The sequence below is a fragment of the Rattus rattus genome, chromosome 1 (genome assembly GCF_011064425.1).
Source record: "Rattus rattus isolate New Zealand chromosome 1, Rrattus_CSIRO_v1, whole genome shotgun sequence".
In the NCBI taxonomy this organism is placed as follows: domain Eukaryota; kingdom Metazoa; phylum Chordata; class Mammalia; order Rodentia; family Muridae; genus Rattus; species Rattus rattus.
This window is the reverse complement of record NC_046154.1, coordinates 38,628,953-38,651,664: the sequence shown is the minus strand read 5'-3', so window position 1 is coordinate 38,651,664 and position 22,712 is coordinate 38,628,953. Positions and strand designations below refer to the sequence as shown.

Below are 22,712 nucleotides of genomic sequence, written 5' to 3'. Positions count from 1 at the left end.
GGGCGGGAGAGAGGGCAGGGGCGGGAGTGGGGGTGGGGCAGCCGAATGAGTATTTTTGATGGGCACCCAGCTTCTAGCCATGAACCTCATGTTTGCCCCCTTGCCCAGCACATGATCCTACCTTGGTTTCTGACTTTCACTGGGCCCAGCGTAGGAGCTGGGTCCTTGATGTGCCTACCTGGAGGTATGTCTTCTGTACACAGCGAAGCTGGCAGCAGCCGCAGCTCCATGATGGCGTCAGCCAGGGCCTGGCGAGCAGCAGCCCGGAGCTTCTCCTCCAGTTGTACTATGCTGATGTTCCCCTTTTCCCACACGTCCAGTCGAAGCCGTGGAGACCCATCCTGAGCTGGAGGGAAGATGGAGGTCACCTGTGGTTGCAGTCCATCCTGATTTGCCTTCACAGCACTGATGGACGACTCCATCAGTTCTTCTTACCCCGAGAACTGTCCGGTGTGTTTGGGCAGCGAATGACCTGAGTCAGTTGCTCGAATTCTTCCTCTTGTAGTGGGCCTGGGGGCCCCGGAGAAGAGGGGGGCCACGAAGCCAGTGAGATGGGGGCTCCTCCTTCTTCCACAAAGGCTAGAGTGATGCAGGCAACCCCTGTGTAGAATCCATAGGAAGACTCAGGCTTAGAGCTTGCACTCGGCCCGTCTCCCAGACCCTCTTCAGCAACCAGGCTGTCTAGCCTGAGGGTAAAAAGAAGCCTTTCCTGCACCTGGCGTAGTGCCACAGGTCTAAGCCCTGCAATTTACCTTTGCCACCAGTGCCCTGTCCACCAGGTTTGTTATACAAGTAGATGTCCAAGTCGGGGAGGCCACCCTGTGCTGGGAGTGGATGCTGGAGAGAGAACAGCAGGGAGCACTAAGATGCAGGGCGATGGGGTTGGGGATTTAGCTCAGTGGTAGAGCGCTTGCCTAGCAAGCACAAGGCCCTGGGTTCGGTCCCCAGCTCCGAAAAAAAAAAAAAAAAAAAAAAAAAAAAAATGCAGGGGCGACAGTAGGGAGGAGGGTACAAGTGTGCGTGGAGCTCAGAACAGGGGCAGGGGTGTACACGGGCTCACAGGCACAGGCAGATACAAGGATCCAGAGAAAAGTCACATCTGGGTGTGCAGGGGAAGGGGACACGTGAGTGCGGGCAGGTGACAGCGATCTTACTTGGAAGTGGTTCCGGCTATTGCTGTCTGTGTACTTGGGGGAGTGCAGGAAGGTGAGTAAGTTCTGACGGAGGTACCAGGCCAGGGCAGGAAGCCAGGGTCTGCAGGACGGAGGCAGGACCAGATGCAGCACCTCTGAGGGGAGGCTCCCAGGCGGCTGGATGAACTGCAGTTACAAGAGACAGAGCTGAAGCCATGGAGTCTATCCTGGATCTCCCCAGCACCTGTGGCTGAGTCTGAAAAGGATGCTGGTGCGGCAGGCAGCTGACCTCTACATCAGCCGGGGTCAGCTTGCAATTCCGAACCAGCATGACTGTGATGATGTCCAGGGTGGCCTCGTCCAGCCGCCGGCGCAGAACCCGCACTAACTCATCTGTGATTTCAGGACCTTGACAGAGCCGTGTTAGAAAGGTGGGGGAGATCGTTAGAGGATTCACCCATCTTCAGTCCTGCCTGAAGTCCCTGACTACAACATGACTGGACATAGCTGTGCATTCCAGCTAAAAAGGGATCCAGCACAAAGCTCTGGCTTTGCCAGGCTACTCCACGTGATTTTGGATACATGAGTTTTACCTAAAATCCTCAAAGTCCTTTTATCTAAAAAATGGTGATTTTAATATCTCCAATCTCAGAGTTGTGTTAAATTAAAGAGCAGATCTATGTCCTACTCAGCTTTAACTGTCTACTTGATACAGCCTAGAGTCATCTGAGAATGAATCAGTTGAGGGACTGCCCGGGCCAGACTGGTGTGTGACATCTGTGGGAGGTTTGGCTGGGTTAGCAGTTCATACAGGAGGGCCCAGGATACTGTGGGCAGATGGTGGGCTGTACAGAGTGTTAGCTACGCAGGAGCCCGTAAGTGAGCCAGCACCAGCGTTCCTCCGTGCTTTCTGCTCTAAGTTACTGCTGAGGTCCTGCCCTAACGTCCACTGATGATATAGCCTGTGAGCTCAGAGAAACTTTCCTAAGTTGCTTTGGTTAGTGTTTTATGGCAGTGACAGAATGAAACTCTGACAATGTGTAATAGCCTTAGCCTGAGCCCTAGTACACAGTACCAGGATACCTCAGGGTACCTCCATGTAGCTCTGGCCTGATCCTATCCACTTCGCCCAGGACATCGCTGAAGGTCTGAGGTCAGTGGACCAAGCTGCTATGCTTTGACTGTGGCTCCTCTTCCCACACTGCACCTCAATCAGGCTGTCTTGTCTCACCCAGCTCCTGCTCAAGCCAAGCCCAGGACATGGCCAGCACTGGAGGGGGAAGCCAGGACTAGATGGCTGCAAGAGGAGCAGATGTCAGACAGAATCCTTACCTGCCTGTCCTACGCCATGGACCAGCAGCTGGATATGTCTGTCCACTTGGCCCACAGGGCGAACAGCATCTGAACTGCGGCTGGAAGCCATGTCCAGGGGAGAACGAGGAGCCTAAAGGGACAACAGTGGTCAGGGTCTAGCGCCAAGAAGCAAAGCACGAAGGGTGTGTGGGAGCAACACATGGTGGAATGGCGATACGTGCCGCGGAATCCTCAGAGTAGATGGGTTCTTGGCTTCGGGATAGGGCTAGGGATGGGGTCGGGGTATCCCCCTCCCAGGGTCGGTCACTGCAAGAAGTTTCCAGAAGCCTAGAAAAGAAAGGCGAGGTCTTCGGACATGTCCCCACCCATGCCATCCCTGACTCAAGCTTTAACCCATCTTCTCAGAGTTCACATACCGAAGGTAATACACGGCCTTCGTTGCTCGCTCTTGATACACAAACATATTTTTCCGGTTCACTACAGAGAAGGCATTGAGCACAGAGCGCAGAGCCTGGATAGCTGCAGAAGTAACACGAGTAAGAAACTCTCTTTCCCTAGATCTCCCACCCCCACCTGCCCTCTCATGCCAATCACGTACCCCGAGAGACCCCCATGCTGGGTCCCATCTTGAGGCGTGAATGGACTCGGATCACAGTTCCCCATACAACGTCACAGGAGAAATGGCCTGGGACAAATTGCATGGTAGCTGCTAGGTATCCTCGAGGAGCACAGCTCTCATCAGCGGCATAATCTGCAGAGGGGCAGCATGGGTGACAAACAGAATATCAAGGTGTCTGCCTCCTTACCCCAGAATCCTATTCCTGGTTCCTCACCCCTGACCATCTATCTCCTAAGGAAAGATGAATGCACTGGAAGGATGAGCGAGGCTCAGGGACATTCTAAGGAGCCGGGTTATGGTACAGAGGCTTTTGGGACCATCTGAAGGAGAGATGTCAAGAAAGGCAATCCTACAGACCATGCCTAGGGGTTCTGGCTCATCACAATGTATGTCAGTGGCCTGTAAGTTACTGTCTTCACCAAAGCCGTAGCAGTTGCTCATTAAAAAACAAAAACAAAAACAAAAACACCAGCCTGTGGAGATGCTGCAGAGCGGTGGCAGCCCTCCTGTGCTGTGAAGAAAAGATGCCCCAAAGGTTGGTCGAGTAGTCACTAAGAGCCATGGACACAGTCCAAGGCCCCATGGGAGTCTTGTCATGCTTCCCCGTGAATGAGGAACCTTCTGAAGGGTGGAGGAGCAGAAACACTACTGTCAGGGCCAGCAACCTACAGGCTGCCTAAGAGACACGACCTACACTCTGGCTCCAAGGGCAGTGCCTACGGGCTTCAGGGTCTGTGGAGACTAAACTCGGGAAGAGCTGTGCTTAGGGTCTGACCAGCCGCACAGGCCAGGATGCTATGAGTCCTGATGTGGCAGTGCCTGGTTGTCTTGTCTAAATGTACAGAAACTGCCTTCAAATCCATAGCAGGGGGCCTGGAGAGATGGCTCAGTGGTAAAGAGCACCGAATGCTCTTCCCGAGGTCCTGAGTTCAAATCCCAGCAACCACATGGTGGCTCTCAACCATCTGTAAGGAGATCCGATGCCCTCTTCTGGTGTGTCTGAAGACAGCTACAGTGTACTCATATATAATAAATAAATAAAAAAAAAATCCACAGCAGGCCCCATAACTATGGGGTTTCTCCTTTTACACAGGGAAACATCCTAGGATGTGCTGAGAGAAATACTCCTCTAACAATGGTAAAAATGTTTGAGACTATTAAAAATAGGGAGACTCTTGTTTTACACTTTTCTTTGACCACCACGGCACAAGCCACAGTCACTGGGTGCAAAAGAAGAGAGCCCAAGGGTTGAGACTTCAATCACTACCCCCATTAGATTAGTACGCTTCCTTCCCATGACCAGAAACCCTAGGAATCCCAAAGGTGCCCTGTGTCTGCCTGTCTGAGGGACGCTCAGAAGACCAACCTTGCTACAGTGTCTCAGGCTCCTCCTTCTCCTCCCTGTGGAACAGGCTGCCAGCTTCCCACTCCCTCACACTACCCGCCTGTCTACTCTGCTGCTGGGTTAAGGTCAATATTTTATGTAACAAGTCAAGGCCAGGCAAAGGCCACCCGTTAGGAAGCCGGGTCACAGCCTAGAGCTAACCATCTCTTTTCTGCAGTATTCTTCAACATCTCCTCCCTTTCAGGCTTTCCCCCACTGAACAGAGCATGCCCAGTTCTGTCCTGTACTTTGAAGGCTTCCTCGACTCTCCCTTCCTTCAGTCACACTTTCTCTGCTGACCTAGGCGAAGAGCAGTCTGTCTGCTCCAATTCTATCTCCACTCCGCCGTGTCATCTGGTTTCCGTTCCTCCCCTCCACTGGAACTGCTCTCTTTAAAGTCAGTGGTGACCTAGCAGCAGCCAAGTCCAGCTCCTCATCTTTCCAGTCTTGCTTCTCACGCGAGGAGCGGACAGAGGACAGACAGCTTGGTGAGGGAGGCTCCTAGCTATGACCGTACCGTCACTGGGCAGGACCACCCGCTGACGGGAGTGGAAAGGCGTCTCGCTGCGCCACAGATCTTCTTCACTCTCGGCCACCAGAAGGGAGTTACACACGTGACTGTCATGAAGGTCCTGAAGGAGCAGTCGCTAAAAGGAGCAAGTGTCAGAAAAGTGAAACACTTTCTAATGAGTGGGTGGCGGTCAGGCCAAGAGAATGCCCACCATTACTGAGGTCTGAAGTCAGATAGACCATCAGGAGCCCAGCCTGGACTACCTAATGTGCCACGTATCAGAAATGAAGGTACATGGATGGACTGAGGACTGGGCGACAGCCAGAGACATTTGGCTTTGATACCGCACTAGACATTGTTCAGTCTGCACTGGTGTCTGCACTGGACAGGGGAGGTTGGCACAGAATCTAACGGGCCAGAGTGGACAGGTAGGTTGGGGAGTCAGAAATTCTGAATTTGTAAAAGTGAAAATACAAAACAAAACACCCACCACCCATCTGGAGGACACCGGCAAGCAGTGTCAGTTACGAGGGAACAGCATCCTACTTAAGAGCTCAGAGCGAACCCAGCAAGTCTGCGCTCCTCGTTAGAATCTGGCCACTAGCCTTCAGTTCTCAGCTTAAACCTGCTTTAACCAAGAAGTGTTCCCAGACAGTCTGGGTCACAGCTCTCCCGAGTGCTCTCCCAGCAGCCTCACTTCTCACTACAGAATTCTTCACAGCTGACACCGAAGTCATCCATGCACTTCGGTTGTTCAGTGCCCGTCTGACCTCTTCTACACAAGCACCAGTCAGGGTCCCTATGTCTGGCTCTCACTAACTTCCCAGTGTAAGGACAGGAAACATCTCAAGGGTCACTGGAAGGGAACAAGAACCCTTCAGTTTGTAGGGAGCTGTGGGAGTAAAAGCTTTCCAGAACTGGGATGTCATAGAAAAGGTCTCTGTCACTGTTAAGTCTGAGACAGACCACCCAATTCTAAAGGTCTGGCTCCTAGAAACTCCTTTCTCCTCCTCTCAGCCCCAGTGCTCCAGCCCCGCCCTCTGAGCACCACCCCAGCCCTGCCCCAGGCTGCCTTACCTGGTTGACCTCTCTGCAGATTTCCCCAACACGCCTCACCAGGAGCTGCTGCAGGTGGCGACACTCAGTGCCTGGCCCGCCATCCTCACGATTCAGGCTCCTAGGCAGGAAGGACAGAGATGACAAAGAAGTGCAGAGGGACGCAGTTTTAGGTGTGCTAAACTGGAGGGAAGGCCATGGAGCTGGAGGCCAAAGGAAACTTAATGTAAAGGAGGTAAAAATGTACAAAGGAAGCGAGCCTCTGGGAAAGGGAAAGAAATTTCCAGTGGTTTTGGAAGCCCAGGCAACACGGCTGCCTTGTGAGCTCCCTCACAGAACTACAGAGGCCCCATCGTCCAGCCTCTTGATTAGTTTCGAAGTTCAGTCAAGATGGTGGTCTTCCCTTGTGCCACCTCTAAAAACAGGCTATTTAAGCAGATGCCCAGCTATGAGCCCTCGCTCTGTCACTTACTGTGACCTTGGGCAAGTACTCAAGTCTGCAGTTTCTTCACTCCCACTATGTGGGAAATGCTGTGTAGAGCTGACGTGATGTGACAGGCACTGCCAGGTCAGTTAGACAAGCTGATCCCTGCACAGGCTAGACAGGCACCTACATGCTATGTGCACTTGTCCAATATCAGCCACCTCGCTCTAAGTGTCAACTGCCAAAGCTTTATGAACTTAAGGCCTTCAAGTTTTTATGAACCTGATGCCCTTAAGGCTCAGGGAGAAGTCACAACCCCGCAGAGAAAGTCCCAAGAGCTAGGCATGGAGGCATACACCTTTACTCCCAGCCTTCATAAGGCGAAGGCGGGCGGATTTCTATGAGTTCAAAGCCAGAGTGGTTTACACAATGAGTTCCAGGCTCGCCCTGTGTCACAAAACAAACAAACAAACAAACAAACAAACAAACAAAAAATGAGAGTGATGTGCTTTTCCTAGAAGAGATGAGGAGTCCCAGACCTGAAAAGATCCCTACCAAAGCTCTCAAGTTTCTCTCTTTTTCTCTTTCTCTCAAAGACAGGGGTTCTCTGTAGCCCTGGTGACCTGGAACATACAATGTAGACCAAGCTGATCTCAAACTTCTAGAGCTCCTCCTACCTCTGCCTTCCCAGTGTAGAGTTAAAGGTACATGTCACTGTGCCAGGTATCTTCAGTAACCCTTGAGAGAGGTGCTGTGTGACTGTGCACAAGAAGTTGATAGCGTCGGGGTACAGGACTTGCTTCTACATACCGTGCATGTGCATACACTTCCACACGATCCTGCAGTATCCTGACGATGAGCCAGAAATCAGGCAGGGACGGCCCAGGAAGGACAGAGAGCGAAGGCTGTGGAGGTGCTGGTCCAGGTGGAGTCCGCAGTGTGAAGAGGGCTTTCTCACCAAGAGTCTCACTGGGACCCTCACTGTCTGAGCCACTGCTGCCACCATCATAACCTGTGTCAAATGTGCTGACATTCAACCCCACCCTCAGCTGAGCCCGAGTCATCTGAATCACAGGGCATCAAGCTTGGCATCTCCTTTAAGTAGGTCCTCCCTGATCCCCCTTCCTAGACCTTTCCCTGTGCAGCCCTACGCACAGCTGCCATCAACTTGGGGTCTGAGCTTACCAAGGTGGTCTGAGTCCACACTGCCTTGACTGGACATGAGGCTTAGTCCCCGACTAGGCCCAGGCTGACTTCCTGTATAGAGAAGAGAATACCTGCCTTGTCTCTGGATCCTGCGTAGAAGGGTCTGCCAGTAGAAAAGGAAGCTGGGAGAGACAGACTATGCTGCCCACCTTCTCTTACCTCCCTGTGACAGGCTGGGAAGGCTGATGAGAGGGGTACCTTCAGAATCCTCTAGGGAGCCAGGGACCTGGGGGCTGGCTGTCAGGACCTGAGAAACAGAAATCAGAACTGAGATACAGCCGTATTACAACTGCCACACCTCTTGGTCCCCAGGTCACTTACCTCCCCTTCAGCATCTTCAGCCCTGTCTTCATGGTTGTGCCAAGCCCAGGCTGATGAAGGGGGCTCCCCATGGAGTCCACCTGGTTGTTGGCCAACTGCCACAAAGAAGAAGCCACTGTCAGGGTCCTCGAGGAGAACATGGCCAGGGAGGTGGAGGCGCCGGAACTCCTAGGGAAGGAGTCGAGAGCACAGGTTAGGCCGGATTTCTCCTTTGACTCTGTGACTCCCCACAGAAGCAGACGGGAGCCCACGACTGCTAAGGCAGAAAAGGTTGAGTGGCTTTGCCAAAGTTCAGCAGGCCCAGTAACAAGGTGGGAAGTATGGCTACTGTCTATAGAACCTCACTTCCAGGCAAATGGGGGAGAAGCAGAGGCGGCAAAGACATACAGGAGGGAAAATTAAGAGAGGGCCAAGCAAGGATGGAGCCCAGGGACCCACAGAGTGGCCGGAGGGCAGTTTACCTCCTTGAACTGTGTGAGGGAGCGCTCTGGCCCAAACACAAAGCTCAGAGGGGGAGCTTGGCGGAGGCAGGTAGAGCGTCCGGACGAGCTATGAATGTGGGCAGCCGCTCGGTGCAGGGCAGGGCTCTGGGGGATGCCCCCTCTTCGGAGTGCCCCTACCATCTCATCTTCTAACAGCCAGCGGATCTACAACCAGAGTGTGGGTGTGAGCCCTTGCTTAGTGGGGCATCACTCAACCCAATCCGCGAGACGCTGGAGACAGTGTCCCTGTAGACTACGGGGGGGGGGGGGGCTCGCCAGTCTTCTTATGTGCCTGGCCGAGCAGGTTGTCAGCCACAGCACTGGGGCGTGGGGTGGGGTGGGGTACTGCTCCCACTGAAGGAGAGAAGGCTCACCTCATTCATAGTGCTCTCAATAGCCAGTCTGTGGGGTGTGGCCAAACTGGACAGTCCTGGGTGCCTAAGTGGAGGAAAGGTTTATAAACTAGTTTCCCAAGAATGAAAACCGAGGGGGAGTGGAGAAACTGAGAGGGAGGTAAGGGTAAGTTGGTGGGGAGCACCCTCTTAGAGGTGAAGGGGAGGGGAAATGGGGTAGGAGACTCATGGAGGCGGGACCAAGAAGGGGGATAATATCTGAAATGGAAACAAAATAATTAATAAACACACACACACAAAGGATGTACCTCTCTTCTTCTGGGGGTGGTAGTGGGGGTCCTAGGCCATCATCTGACCTTAGAGATGATGGCTGCCCTGGAGACCGTGGGAATGAAGCACTGCTCTCAGATGTTGACCTAAACAGTAAACAGGGTAGGAGCAAAAGTCAGACCTGGAGCTACTATCCTCCGGGGGTCTCCCGAGGTCTCGTGTTGCCCACCATACCGATGGTGCTGAGGGTCTGTGGCTGGGGGCAGTTCCACTTCCAGGGGTAAGGTCAGCACAAAGACATCAAGAGTGATACTGAGGTCCCTCAGGGGAACTCGGCCTTCAACCGGGGGTCCCTCCAGACTGGAAAGCACTTGACCTATGAGAGAGGTAAAATTAGGGATTTCTGGGAACCCTGGATGAAGTATAGCTTCCCAAGTTCTAAATGGTACCAAGTCATTCTCCTAGGTTCTTCCATCTCCCCGTCCCCAAGAGCAGACAGGCAAACAAGCCACATTGGGACCTTTGGCCTTGCTCTTGGCTCCCCTGAACTCACCCAGGCAGGTGGGCAGGCTGCACACGGGCACTGAGCTGTGCTGCCCACGCAACCGTACGGAGCATGTAAGGTGTAGGAAGAGAGGTGGCAGGTCATGCATGAGGCTGTCGGGCCCAGATGGGGAGTCACCCCCTAAGATACTGAAGGAGTCCTCATCGGGGTTCACAGTGTCTGCATCTGACAGTGATGCGGAGTCCAGTCCAGCAGGCCCTAGGTCTGGTTCCCGGCTCTCCCGGTATTCCACCTCCAGCTCTGGATCACTCTCAGTGACCACACAGCAGGCAGATGTGTCCCCTAGAGATGTAAGATGAGATTAACACGAGAGGGCGGCAGTCAGGGCCCCTGAATCCTGGCTGGAAACAGCCATCCCATCCTACCCACTTGCTCACACACCTTCCTCTCCCACGAGCTCAGCCTCGGAAAACTCCAAGTCACTGACTTTTCTGTCCACAGTGTCTCGGGGTCCCTCATCCTGAGAAGGTGGGGGAGACATGTGATCAAAGCAGGACATCCAGGCATCAGGGAACCAATATTCAAAAAGGTTCAGACAGGCTGTGGGGTTGGGCATGCCGACGGGAAGAAGTTTCTCACCTCTCGCCTACTGGATGGAGGGCAATAGAAGAAGTAGTGGGGATTGGAGGGCACGGTGCGGAAGTGTAGACGGCTGATCTCCAGGAACTTCTCCTGGTTAGAAAGGGCTATGAGGTATTCATCCCTGAAGACCAGGACATGTGACCATCCTCAACCCAGGGGAGAATCTGCGGGCTGTATGAGCAGGACTCTACCTCCTTCCTCTCCCCTCCAAGTTCCCACCTGGATGAGGCTGTGAAGGGCATCATGTGCCTCTCCTCTGAGCTGGCAGACATCCGTCAGAGAAATCTCCGGATCAGGGTCTGAATTCCCAGGGACACGGGTGCTCTGAAACTCGGGCTCACTTAGGTCCTCAGTCTCTATACTGGGGTTGGAAGGAGCACGTCAGGACTAAGGACCACCGAGTGCCAGGAGTCAGGGCTAAGGATCACCGAGTGCCAGGAGTCAGGGCTAAGGACCCTGAGTGCCAGGAGTCAGGGCTAAGGACCACCGAGTGCCAGGAGCAGCACCTGTTGTTATCTACCAGGTGTCGGAACAGAGCCTGGGAGGTGACCACGGGGCAGCCCTCTCCCTTCTGGCTCTGACCTACACATTTCTTACATAAGGGTGGCCCTCCTTCTGACTGGTCTCACTGGGTAGAGGCTGGCACCACTCAGCATCAGAGGAGAACAGAGGAAAAGAGCTTGTTAGAGGAAATGTTGTGTTCACTTGGAGGGGGCATGGAGGGTAGGGGAGGTCTGGGCCTCCAGAGTAGTCGCTGGGTGGAGCCCGCGGCACCCTCCCTTTCCTGCTGCCCTTTCCTCAATAGTACACACTGCAGAAGCTAAGAGAGCGTCTCCTATCCTGCCTTTGTCCTTCTCTCTAGCCTTCCTTCAGCAGGAGCTGTGGAGGCCCACTGTGGGGACTCAGTGATGAACAATATACTCACATCAGCTGGGGAAATTCTTATGATTAATATGGGGACATAAGAAAAATTTGTGTTCCTCCTGGGAACGGGCTGCCCGCACTCAGCTAATCAGAACATACTAAATTAGGAGAGGTGGGGTATGCCTGGGAGAGAGGCTGCTACCAAAGCCGGATGGGACAGCACCGGACATGAAGCAAGTACACTGCTTCTCGGTATGCTTCCACTGGACTGGAAGGTTTGCTTGTAGGGACTTGGTCCATGTGTCTCCTACAACCCTGCTCAACAACCTTCAAGAACAATCCTAACCTGGACTCAGAAACTAGGATAGCTCGTTCCCGGGGTTCTGGTCCTTCTTCGATGCTACTGCTGAAGGGCCCTGGACTGAGGGGCCCAGGACTTGGGGGTGCATGAGGCAAACCCCAAGTATGGCCGCATAGTGCAAGCAGAAAAGAGGTGATGTCTACTTCTTGTAGTAGCTCCTCACAGGCATCTACGGCTGTCAGCAGATCCTGGCAGGTCACGCTCTGTGCCTGTTGCAAGCTTCGGAACAGCCCTAAGGGAGCAGAGTGAGCCATGAGGGTCCTCTAACCCTATGACCTGCAGTCCCACTCTCAGTCAGACCCCTCTGCATGACACTCCTACTAACCGCGGACAAAGCACCGCTGTGCGTGCTCCTGCAGCAAGGCGCAGTGTGTGGCTGCCTCCTTGTATCTGGGCTCCATCCAGGCTGAGGAGGAGGACGGGTGGTCCAGGTACTGAGTCCTAGGAATGTGAGGAAAAACAGGCCTTGGTGGACTCCCCTAAGAGATACCTTGGCCTCATCAGGCATCCAAACTTCAGAGGCGTGTCCAGACTAAGAGCCCGGACAGTGTTAGACTTATGATTAGGGATGTCTGATGATTTGCTTGGTGGGGGCGGGGGGAATGGGACGGGATGGGACACGGACAGACAGCTCGGAAGCTAAGTTCCTGATTGACCTGAGTGTGCACGCAAGCCTTGGATAAGAGGAGCCAAGAGTCAAAATGAAGCATACCCACCGGAATATGAGGTCTCGTGGTGCTTGTGGAGGCTGCAAGCCAACCATTTGTTCCCTCAGTGCTTCCAGGGAACAGCTATAGATGTAGACAGGACACCGGGTCCGGGGCCCTTCAGCACCCTCTGTCTGGGGAGCCTGGCGCCCACTGTTAGCTGGGAAATCTCGGCAGGGGGGTGGGCTTGGCTCTCCCGGATTCTGGGTACTGTCTGTGAGGAAAGTTGTTTATGTCTTCACATTCTTAGTGGCTTCCCAACCGCACCCTGTGCTTAAACGACACTAGGCAGCAGCCTTACCGCTAGCAAGGGTCACACTGAGGATGGGCACTTGTGACTTCGGAGCCCTAGTCCCTGCTGCTCCCAGGTCTTTCAGGCTCGGGGCTCCACTCCAATCCCCGAGCTTAGGTTTTGTTTCTTCTTGAGAGGAACCCTCCAGGCCATAAGCAGTCAGATGTTGGACATCTGAAGAGGAAAAGTAGGGCACCTACCCATCAGGGCTCTCTGGTGGACGGTGGGGAGGAGCTCAAGGGCTTGTATCAGAGGGGTTAGTGAGGAAGGTCAGCTACTGGTACCTGAGAAGGTAGCTGGGAGAAAAGTCAGAAACACATGCTGAGGGCTCAGAAGCCTGGCATAGCAGTGCCACTGAGGGGGCTGTGCAGAAATGGAAGACCTGAGAATTCCAGGAATGCCTACACTCTGTAAGAGACGAACAGAGAACAAGAGCAATCCACAAGGGAACATTCCGAGTCCCGTTCCCTTCTCCTATCCTGACCGGGTTCCTCTTAGGCTAAGTGTGAGAGGTCAGGGCAAAGGGGAAAGACAGCACTGTCGGGTGATGGAGACCCAGGCATAGGGATGTGCTGACAGATGTGCGCACCTAAGCGCTCAGGAAAAGGCCGCAGTGCTGACCTGGGTAGGAAGGGTAGAGTCTCCAGTAGCCTGGGTCCTGTTGCCTGCTTGATCCTTAGGGATTGCGTGACCCCAGACTAGAGCACCTTCTGGACCTACAAGGGGCAGAGATAGTGGAAAAGGGCAGGACCAACAGGGAGGCAGGGCTCTGAGGTAAAAGGGTGGGAAGGAGGCCAGCACTCGAAGGCGGGAACCACCTTAGGGTAAGGGAAGGGCTGAAGAGTGGTATCAGAAAAGCAGGGGGGACTCACCTGGGTCCAGGGAGCTCCGCCGCAGGACCTCATTCAGGAAGGCAGTCTGGTCAGCGGCAGTCAGGGGGATCTCCCGGTCACTTAGCTCCTGCCCCAGGCAGCTGTGCAGCAGGCACAGCACCATGTCGTTGGTGGGACAGGGCCCCTCGGCGAGAGGCACACCCTCTGGCTCTGCCCAACACACACTCTGTCTCAGCAACGTGTCTCCTGCAGCCCAGTGTCCCCAGCTCCACCCTGACTGGCAAAGCCCTTCCTTCAGCTTCAGCCTCTGCCCTGACTGGCAAAGCCCTTCCCTCAGCTTCAGTCTCACTCACTGCGCTGGCTGGCCTTTGTCTTCTGAGGTGCCCCAGTTTGCTGGACCCTTAGGTGAGGGTGAGTAGCTTCCAAGTATACCCACCTCTGGAGAGCAAGAGGAAAAACATCTGCAGCTGCTGGCACTGTGGCAGTAGCCCTAGTAGGTCAAAACGGAAAGGGATCTCATGGACACAGGTGTCTCCTCGGTGGTCCAGGCCTAGGAGGAAAGAATGGCCACAGCGAGACCCGGCTTATTTACCTGTGGCTGTTTCTCCACCTACTTCCCTGCTACATACACCCTTGCCACTGACCATCTGAGACCTGTGGCTCTGGGGGCAGAGGACCCCACTCCTTGCTCTGGCACAGCTGTATCAGGTATTCAAAGGTTAGCAGGGAGCCAATGCAGGCAGCATCCCGTGGGTGGAGCTAGGGAAGAAACACCAGATGGCAGGAGTCAGTTTATCCTAGGTCCCACCTCTAGTCTCAAAGGACATGCACAGGTGACAGTCTCCAGCAAGGGATACTCTGATAGGAGGCACGGGACAGGTCTGGGGTCACTCACAGCTTGAGGAATCTCAGAGTAGGTCAAATCCTGCAGGTGTTTCCAGCTTTCAGGGCCAGGCCCCACTCGTCCATACTGAGGCTCCACCCACACCTCGGTGACTAGATTAAGCTCTGAGTCCCCCTCTAAGGCCTCTACCTCCACATCATTGTCATCATCTGTTGAGAAGCTGGAAGAGGAGGGTTCTAAGCCTAGAAGTCCAGGGACAGCTTGTGGCAGGGAGGATGAGAAGGCAGGCACTCAGGATAGCCAGGTGGCCTGTGCAAGACCAGCATCTACTCAACATGGGTCATCTAAAGCCGCAGCCCCCTGCTCTGGTTTGGGATAGAGGTCAGAGTAGTATACAGACAGTTAGGTGACCCTGGGGAGGGGACATGCAGAGGTCACGGCCTCACCTGTCTTTAGTGGAGGTAGAGTGTGGGGGGAAGAGGATGTACTGGACAACACATGTATGCTTCTCTTCAGCCGCAGCCTGCCCCAGTGGGTCATTCTGTGGATAAATGGGAGATCCTGGGCAAAACCCAGGCAGCGAAGAAGCCTGGAGAGCTTCTCACTCTGGCCTGAGGCCTTGGTCCCTGGATCAGGTGAGGCAGTTTCTAGCAGTCACCACCCAGCTGAGAGGCAAGTGTCCCAAGGTCCCGGGGGTAAGTTTCAGAAGGATGGGACACACCTGAACCGGAAGCTCCAAAACCATGTTGATGATTCCTTCCCCACTACAGGCGAAGTGGAACCCTTCAGAAAGCCGGACCCTGATGCCCCCGAAAGACAAGACAGGACCAGAAAGATGAGGAAAGAGAAATTTAGTTCAGTGCACCAACTGCCCACCTCCCAGAAGCCATCATGCAACCTGGCCCGCTGGAGGCAAGCTCAAATTAGCAGTGCCCTAGAGAGTGTCAGGTGTAAACAGGACCAGAGGCCAAAATTAGCAGAGCTGGGGAGTCCGGAGTGGGAGGGCAACAGCACGACCTCTGTACTGACAATGTCGCTTGGAGATGGGAACTGTCTGGCGTAGGTGCTGTCCAAACCCAGGGCCTACACATGTTCTCTCCCTGCCCTCGCTAAGCTGCCCTGCAGGCTTGGAGACGTACTCGGTGAGAACAGAGAGGAGCTGGGCGATGGCGCTGAGTGGCAGTGTCGGGGCGAGGCCTGAAGGGACACTCCACAGCCAGCGCCGATGGTAGAGGTAACGTGACAGAGACGCGAGGCTAGATGAGGCTGAGCGGCCTGACACCAGGGGCAGTGGTCCTGGCGGCTCCAGTGTCAGCAGAAAGGGTGCCCTGTAGTCCAGGGGCAGCTTCTCATACCTGGGAAACAGGGCGGCTCCCAGTTGACTTGTGCTCACAGTCTCATGCTGAGGTCTCCCCCCATCTTTTTTACCAACCTGATGAGGAGCTTGTCCAGTGGCTTATGAAGAACCACAAGGCAGGGCCGGTCAGACAAGGCCTGCTGTGGCCCCAGTGTGGGGGGTGACTTGGAGGGAGAACTGCCCCCAACGCCCCCTAAGCCTTTGCGTTTCACTTTGGGTGTCGGCTCCTTACTTTGCACTCGGTGAGGGAAGCGAAGGCGCAGGATCTCTTCCTGCAAGCCTGACACAATCTGTGGGGGAAAATATAGTCAGACTCCCCTACTCTCAACTTGTCCAGGTCTGGGAGAAGGAATCCACAGCCAAGGAAAGAACTGTTCCATGTTCCTCTGGGGGCACCTCTCCTCTGAGTCAGGAGGGCAGAGTTCATCTACACCCCAGAACTCCTCGGTCAGGCAGTCAGGGCTTACCTTATGCCGGGCCTGGGCTGGTGTGCCAATTGGAAAGCCCAGGCGAAGAACCATGCACGGGGCCTTGGAAATGATGCGGACCATGTAGAAGGAGGATGGGGGCTGGTCTGGGGCGCTGGGGAGAAAGAAGCAAGCGAGCTGTCCCGGGTTGAGTGTAAATGGGCTTTAGAGAAGGGATGTGGTCAGGTTGGAGGAAGACTGGGATGGGATGGGGTGTGGAGACGGTGAGGAGAGACAGACCACTTTGCCCACCTGGAGAGTAGCTTGACGTAGGAATAGCCCTCAACCAGCACAAAGCTGCTCCAGTCTCGAAGCAGAGAGGTCAGTGAGGAGTGGGAGATCCTGCACTGGATAGTGCTATAGCGTCCATTGCTGCCCGGAGTGTGCAAGTGCTTAGGGAGTGGTCTAAGACAGGGTGGGAGAGTGACATCAGATGGCCTAGCCCCAATCGCTTCTGGACCCCGAGGTCATGGGAGCTGACAAGTGAAGGCTTGGCCACAGCTGGTGCTCTCCCCATCAGCCCTGCTCCCACTCCAGAATGCTCTTCCGCCAGAGCCAAGGCCCCAAGCCTGAGGGTACCCACGTATCATGCTCCAGGATTAGCACCAGGCGATGCATGTGCAGCCATCTCTGCCAGGAATTAGCATCCATGGACAGCACTGGCTTCCAGTAGGCAGCAAACTGGGCATGGGAGGAGTCGGAGCCACTGTGCTGAAGGGAAAGCACCTGGGGACATGGGGACAGAAAGGCCAGCCCACTGAAACCATGTGAAGAGACTCAGCAGACAGCTGTAGCAGATCGGCTCAGGGGTCGGGCCAGCCTGGGACAAAGGCACATGGCTTTTCAGCAGGAAGGAGATGCTAGGACGGCCGAGCCAGGACAGACTGGATAGCCCTTTAAAGCTGACCCAGTGGGAGGAAGGAAGCTGCCGAGCTTAGACTACTGACGTTTTAGGAAAGTGTTTGAGAGCTGGCACGATCTAATGAAGAGGCCACCGCACACTTCCGTAGGCCATGTGGTCACTGTACCCCATTATCAGCTGCAGATTGAGTGAAGAGGACCCGGAACTTGGAAGTTGTAATCCTCAGAAAGCACCCAGTTCACATGGAAAGTGGGAGTTGGACGACAGGTACTGGAGGAGGAGGAGGCCCAAGTAGGCCACATGGAGACAGGCAAGGGCAGCAAGGGCAGCCTGCTAGGGTGCCACTGCCTGACAGCTCGATCTGTTAGGCTGGTCTGCTGTGGCCTCTTTTTTTATTAACAGTTTCCCCAGGGCCTTAGGAGGCAGGAAGAAGAGATGCTTTCAAGGCTAAAGCTGGCTAAGGCTGGTTTGGGTGCCTCAGACTTGAGAAGGAACAGTGGTGGGTTTGGCCTCCAGGGTAGGAAAGCAAGAAAGAGGCTGCTGAGTGTCGGGCCCACTCACCGGGGTGCCGGAGCCAGGGGGGATGTAGAAGAGCGGCACTCCACTCTTGGTGCTGTCGGGAAGCGTGAAATGCTCGGGCACTGAGGAGAAGGCCTGCAGGTGAGCCAGCATCTGGTCTGTCTGGTTTATGCTGTAGGGCAAGGGCCAAGCTTGAGCTGCAGCAGGCTGCCGGGGTCAGGTGCAGGGAGCCTCAGGGGTAGACACAAGCTCCCAGATTCACCAATCTGTCCCTCTACACAGGTTGGGTATTGCCTTACTCACCTCTGTAGTGTGTTCCAGAAACGACGGATAACGTGAGTGCGATACAGTGAGCGAATAGGTTGCCGTAGTGCACAGGACACGTCATGTAAAATGTCATAGCCACCTTCCATTGTCACTTCCACCCTTGTCCCTCGAGGGCCCTCAGGCTCCAGGGGCCAGGGTGCCACGGCCACATACTCAATGCGCATATTGTGTTTCCACAGCAGCACCAGTTTTACCTCCAGCTGGGACCCTCCTGCAGGAGAGTGGGAGCAGAGGAGGCTTAGAGGGAGCCAGACTTCAGTCCAACTCAGCCTCCCCTGTGTCATGGACCTCGGGCCTGGACAAAGTTCCAAACACAGTCCCATACACTTCAGAAGCACAGCCCAGGACAGCACACCCCACAGCTGTTCACTCAGGCAGGAGAACTGGTAACTATACGCTAAGAGAACTCAGCCCTGAGAGCACACCAAAGCTCACGTGTCTTAAATGTCAGACTCTCATGGGGACACTTTTTAACGTGTGGTAGATGGGTGCCCCCATATATCTGGCAGGTCTGCACACACGTAAGTTACCAGCAACCTGTGAAACTGCAGTGGGATCTAGTGACCCTGACCTTTGGCTAGGGTAACCTCTCGGACACTGTAGCCCTCTCGCAGGCGGACAGACACGGTGCTGACCAAGTCAGCCGGCACCTCCTTCTCGGTGTGCTTCTTTCTGCGCAAGGCCAGGGCGGGGTTGCTGCTCGCAGAGACCAGGTGCTCATTAAACAAGCGGTGTTGCGAGCCTAGAGGACCCATGAGGATGGGGGAGGAGAAAGTGGCAATATGTCAGCCAATATATTACAGGGGAGGGACTACATTGAAGTCACTAGGAGAGAAAGCACCAGAGAAGCCAGCCCCAGTTAGACTACCAGTCCTCCCAAAGCCAAGGCCATGCCATCTCCAAGGCAATTCTGCATCCGCCCTTGCCCTACCCGCAGGGTCTGGCCTTACCACAGTAGTACTCAGGGTTCAGGGCTTCCCCACTGCGCAGGAAGGAGTAGAGCAGAAATGCCCGGTGGTAGACAGTCAGACCCAGGTTGCCTGGTTCAGGTTCAGGACAAGTGGACAGGTAGGAGCCAAACGTCGCCATTGCAATGAACTTCATCAATTCCACGTTAGGCACGTGACCAAAACTACAATCATAAGAGTAAACGCCTCCCACCTGGAGAGAGTGAGCAAGTGAAGACCCCATTCCACCAACGGGCCAGGAAAGAAGTACAGAAGAGGGATTTCTGCTCCCAATTTCCAGACCACGGAGGGAAGTGGGTCACAGTGCTCCCAGGACAGACCACCTCCCTGCACCTATCCATCCTTTATCCTTTCTAAGACCCCCATGCCCACCGGCCATGGCACCCCCTGCCATCTTTCCTCCAGATTGAGAACGTTCTTTTGCCTTCTCTGTGGACTTTGTTAAGAGTTCCACCAGCTTCTGTCATTATAGGTCTAACAGACGGCTTCTTACACTTTAAGGTGCATATAAAACCCTTTGGGATTTTGTTAACGCACACATCTGGTGTGGGGCCTGAGAGCGTGTACTGAAAATAATCGTTCGGTAAGACCAACACCGGGGCTGTAGACCCAACCGCTTCTAATCTATGGCCCAAATCAGCCCAGACCCATTTTTCTGTCAGTGGGGTTTGTGGAACAGCCTCGCCTATTCATTTTGCACGCTGTCTGTGGCTGCTGTCACACCACTACAGTGAAGCCATACAGCTGTGCAGCTAAGGCCTGGAAGGCTCACACACTTCCTGCCTGACCTCTGCAGACCTGCTCCACATGACTGACTCACTTAGGTTCCTGGCCAGTCGGTTCCTGGCCTTCATCTCTACTCTCCACACCTGCAGGTGTCTACACGCTGGCCCTTGCCTTCACTTGGAATGAATTCATCTCTGTCACTTGCCACATCTCCAAATTGCGACATCCCACAGTTCAATATCCCTTTAGCTCCCTTCCACCCTCTTCCTCTGTGCTCTGACCTCCCCGACATCGTCTGCCATGTCTTCAGCCTTTGGTGACTCCAAGTTTACCCACACTATCCAGATGCTCATTTCCCAAACCAGCCTGGACCTTACAATCATTCAAGCCCGGAAGCACCAGTGTCAAATATCTGACCCTCTGTTTTCTTCTGCTCTTACCTCAAAATCTCAACCAGGATCACAATGTCTACACTGGTGGCTTAGTGAAGGGAACTGTGTAGGCTGCCTGTCCTCAGAGCAGCGCCTGCCTCACCATATCCTTATGTATTCACTGTCACCCTGCTACTTCTGAGAAGAATCGAAGACTTTTGGCAGAATTTATCTGCACTTTAATTTCTAACTTTCAGTCTCAAAGAAAAACTGACATTTGTTCATAAAGAACAGTCCAACCTGTTTCTAGAGCCAATGCTTTTCTGTCACATTAGAAACTTTACACTATCAGATCCTTTTTCTGTTTTTCCCCTAATTTTTAAGCCTTTTTTAGACACTATGACCTCTTAGAACTATGAACAAGCAAACAAAAAGGCCAATTAAAACTACACAGAAAGTCCATCTCTGCCAGTTAGAATGGCTATTGTTCAGAAAAAGTCAAATGTCAGTAAGAATGCCGGGAGAAGAGGCCCTTTCACATTGCTGGCAGGAGTGTAAATTAGTCCAGCCACTGTGGAAATCAGTATGGAAGGTCTTCACAAAACTAAGAGAATAATTTCCATATGATTCAGCTAGACAACTTCTGGATATGTGCCTAAAAGACTCTAAGTCAACACGCCAGAGACACTTGCATATCTATGTTTACGACAGCCATACTCACAAAAGCCAAATTAGACTATCAGCTTAGTGTCCAATAAAAGATGAATAAAGAAAATGTGCTCTAGATACACAATGGAGGTTTTTGTTTGTTTTTTTGTGTGGGTACCACATTGTGCCTGTATGTAACATATGTCTGTGTGAGGCTGTCAGAGCCCCTTGAACTGGAGTTACAGACAGTTGTGAGCTAGCTGCCCTGTGGGTGCTGGGAATTGAACCTGGGTCCTCTTAACTGCCTAGCAGTTAATCTCTCCGGTCTCCCAGAGCTTTATTCAGTCATAAAGAATTATGTTGCTTGTAGGAAGAACTGATGTGCCTGAAGGTAATTTTGCATTAAGTAAAATAAAAGCTGGACTCAGAAAGACAAACATTTCATTCCTCTCATCTGTGAATCCTAGATTGTAGGCAGATAAATAAAAGCACTTGTGAATCTCTGATAACAACGAGGAGAAGTGACCCTGGAGGAACAAGGGACCAGTGAGAGGCGGGAGAAAGGTGAGGGATAGGACCGAATGTGGCTAAGACAAAAGCCATATCTACTTGTATGACAATGTCTCTGAAACCTATCACTATGCAACGAACATACTCCAAATAAATCAATTAAAGATTTAATTCTTTATTAACCATGTTTAAGCGTCTACCTTAACAAGCAAACTAAACCAAACAGAACAAACATGCTTTCTTCCACCTTTACTTCCGTCTGGCTACTCGCCTCTCTTGTTCCTAACTCCAGCCAAATCTCTCATGTCAACATCTGTCTCCAGCTCTTTCCCTCAGTCCACTCTGTAATGCGCGTTTCCCGAGCTGCCTCTTCACTGAACTGGCTCAAAGCATTTCCACGTGACTTCCTGACCAACAAGCCCAAGAGGTGCTTTGCATTCCTCATCCTCCTTCTCCTTCTGCTGCTTCTCACTAAGGTCACCTCCCCTTCCTGCCAAACTTGCGACCTCTGACACTGTACTCTCCAGACCAGGCCTCCACTCCTTGCTGATCTTCGGAGACAATCCTCTCTTCTCAGTTAGCATGTACAGCCTGACACATCTAAAATGTCTACCACTCCAATACCGCTACTTGCGGAGTTTGGAGATCTGCAGGTCCCACTGGTGTCTACCACAAAGAGCAGTCTTTTATCACCCAAGAGTGGGCACACACCCTATGCCCTAAAATGTATCATCTCGCCCGACAGGGGGGCACTCTTACAATTCCCTTTGACAGATGAATGCCACCTGGAGAGAAAGTGGTATGCCCAATGTCACAGAGCTAATGAGCAGTGCCAAGGTTCAGACCTGGCAGGCCTAATTCTAAAGGCACAGATTTCACCGCTATACAGTACTGAACCATAGGTCATCCTAATGCGTGTGGAAATCTCAATTTGTCATCTTGTCTTTACTCCACAGAGCAGGAAAACATAAGCCCAACTCTCCTTCCACATAAGTTCGTCACCCAGGGAATTATACAGAAACCTACTTACACAGCAGGATTGGGTTGTCGTGCCCTGGTTAAGCCTACCCTATCCCCAGGCTCTTGCTCCCTGCCCTGCAGTCCAGCCATCCAAATTAGCATGGCGGTCCCCTGAACAGGCCTTCCCTTCCTACTTTGGTTAAACTAGTCTACTTGACCCTTGCAACTAAAGCAGTAACTAAGCAGGCCGATGGGATGAGAACTGACTCAGATTTCAAAGTTTCCATTCTTTCCCCAACAACGTGTTAAGAAAAGGGGACGAAACGAGAGTCCTCTCCCACAGCTGTCACCTACCCTGCTCTAGACCTGGCACCTCCTCCCCAGGAAACCATGTCATCATCTTCGCTCTTGCCTGTAAGGAAGTAACCCATTCCTGACTTTGTGAGCTGCCCAGTCCCGCTCCTCCTTCCTCCCAAGTCCTCACCTGCACAAAGGAGCAGGCCACAGTGCCACTGCGGAGCTGGTTCAGTAGTGTCTCACATACAGCAACGTCAGGGACACTGGTCACCCCGTCTGTGATCACGATGATACCTGAGACAGGAAGTAAGAGAGACAGCCCTGGAGGCAACGGCTGCACCAAAGTCCCAGGGAGGCCCAACCCCTGTGTGCCCAAGTGCCCCGAAGAGCTCCGTGTCTGCCCACTATGCACTGTTCAGACACCCTCCCCTTTCTTCCTGCCTCTCCCCTAGGTGCTCCTACACCAGATTTCCTAGATGAGGTCCTTCCCACCAGGGTCTGTGAGGGTGGACTGTACTGAGTATATGGGGAGTACATGTGAGTAAGGACTTAGAGCTTGCAAACAAGAAAACAGAACTT

General features: G+C 53.4%; 1 protein-coding gene across 1 annotated transcript in view; it reads right to left on the bottom strand.

Moving 5' to 3' along the window:
- Szt2 (SZT2 subunit of KICSTOR complex) overlaps positions 1-22,712 on the bottom strand; it is a 46,104-nt gene that overhangs the window by 12,101 nt on the left and 11,291 nt on the right. Inside the window, exons 7-51 of the mRNA XM_032899240.1 lie at positions 22,321-22,427; positions 18,604-18,814; positions 18,225-18,395; positions 17,630-17,864; positions 17,369-17,498; positions 16,529-16,671; positions 16,198-16,350; positions 15,946-16,060; positions 15,554-15,768; positions 15,261-15,476; positions 14,843-14,921; positions 14,568-14,662; positions 14,173-14,341; positions 13,922-14,036; positions 13,714-13,827; positions 13,317-13,487; positions 13,066-13,160; positions 12,729-12,852; positions 12,454-12,618; positions 12,162-12,366; positions 11,771-11,886; positions 11,431-11,677; positions 10,440-10,581; positions 10,218-10,310; positions 10,020-10,098; positions 9,627-9,920; positions 9,308-9,449; positions 9,112-9,219; positions 8,825-8,888; positions 8,430-8,615; positions 7,969-8,136; positions 7,807-7,894; positions 7,627-7,698; positions 7,252-7,453; positions 6,039-6,138; positions 4,968-5,097; positions 3,046-3,198; positions 2,864-2,966; positions 2,669-2,774; positions 2,466-2,577; positions 1,423-1,541; positions 1,155-1,319; positions 753-837; positions 436-600; positions 179-346 (exon numbers count right to left, since the gene is read on the bottom strand). Of these exons, the coding sequence (XP_032755131.1) occupies positions 179-346; positions 436-600; positions 753-837; positions 1,155-1,319; positions 1,423-1,541; positions 2,466-2,577; positions 2,669-2,774; positions 2,864-2,966; positions 3,046-3,198; positions 4,968-5,097; positions 6,039-6,138; positions 7,252-7,453; positions 7,627-7,698; positions 7,807-7,894; positions 7,969-8,136; positions 8,430-8,615; positions 8,825-8,888; positions 9,112-9,219; positions 9,308-9,449; positions 9,627-9,920; positions 10,020-10,098; positions 10,218-10,310; positions 10,440-10,581; positions 11,431-11,677; positions 11,771-11,886; positions 12,162-12,366; positions 12,454-12,618; positions 12,729-12,852; positions 13,066-13,160; positions 13,317-13,487; positions 13,714-13,827; positions 13,922-14,036; positions 14,173-14,341; positions 14,568-14,662; positions 14,843-14,921; positions 15,261-15,476; positions 15,554-15,768; positions 15,946-16,060; positions 16,198-16,350; positions 16,529-16,671; positions 17,369-17,498; positions 17,630-17,864; positions 18,225-18,395; positions 18,604-18,814; positions 22,321-22,427 (6,435 nt within the window). The remainder of the gene's footprint in view (positions 1-178; positions 347-435; positions 601-752; positions 838-1,154; positions 1,320-1,422; positions 1,542-2,465; positions 2,578-2,668; positions 2,775-2,863; positions 2,967-3,045; positions 3,199-4,967; positions 5,098-6,038; positions 6,139-7,251; positions 7,454-7,626; positions 7,699-7,806; positions 7,895-7,968; positions 8,137-8,429; positions 8,616-8,824; positions 8,889-9,111; positions 9,220-9,307; positions 9,450-9,626; positions 9,921-10,019; positions 10,099-10,217; positions 10,311-10,439; positions 10,582-11,430; positions 11,678-11,770; positions 11,887-12,161; positions 12,367-12,453; positions 12,619-12,728; positions 12,853-13,065; positions 13,161-13,316; positions 13,488-13,713; positions 13,828-13,921; positions 14,037-14,172; positions 14,342-14,567; positions 14,663-14,842; positions 14,922-15,260; positions 15,477-15,553; positions 15,769-15,945; positions 16,061-16,197; positions 16,351-16,528; positions 16,672-17,368; positions 17,499-17,629; positions 17,865-18,224; positions 18,396-18,603; positions 18,815-22,320; positions 22,428-22,712) is intronic.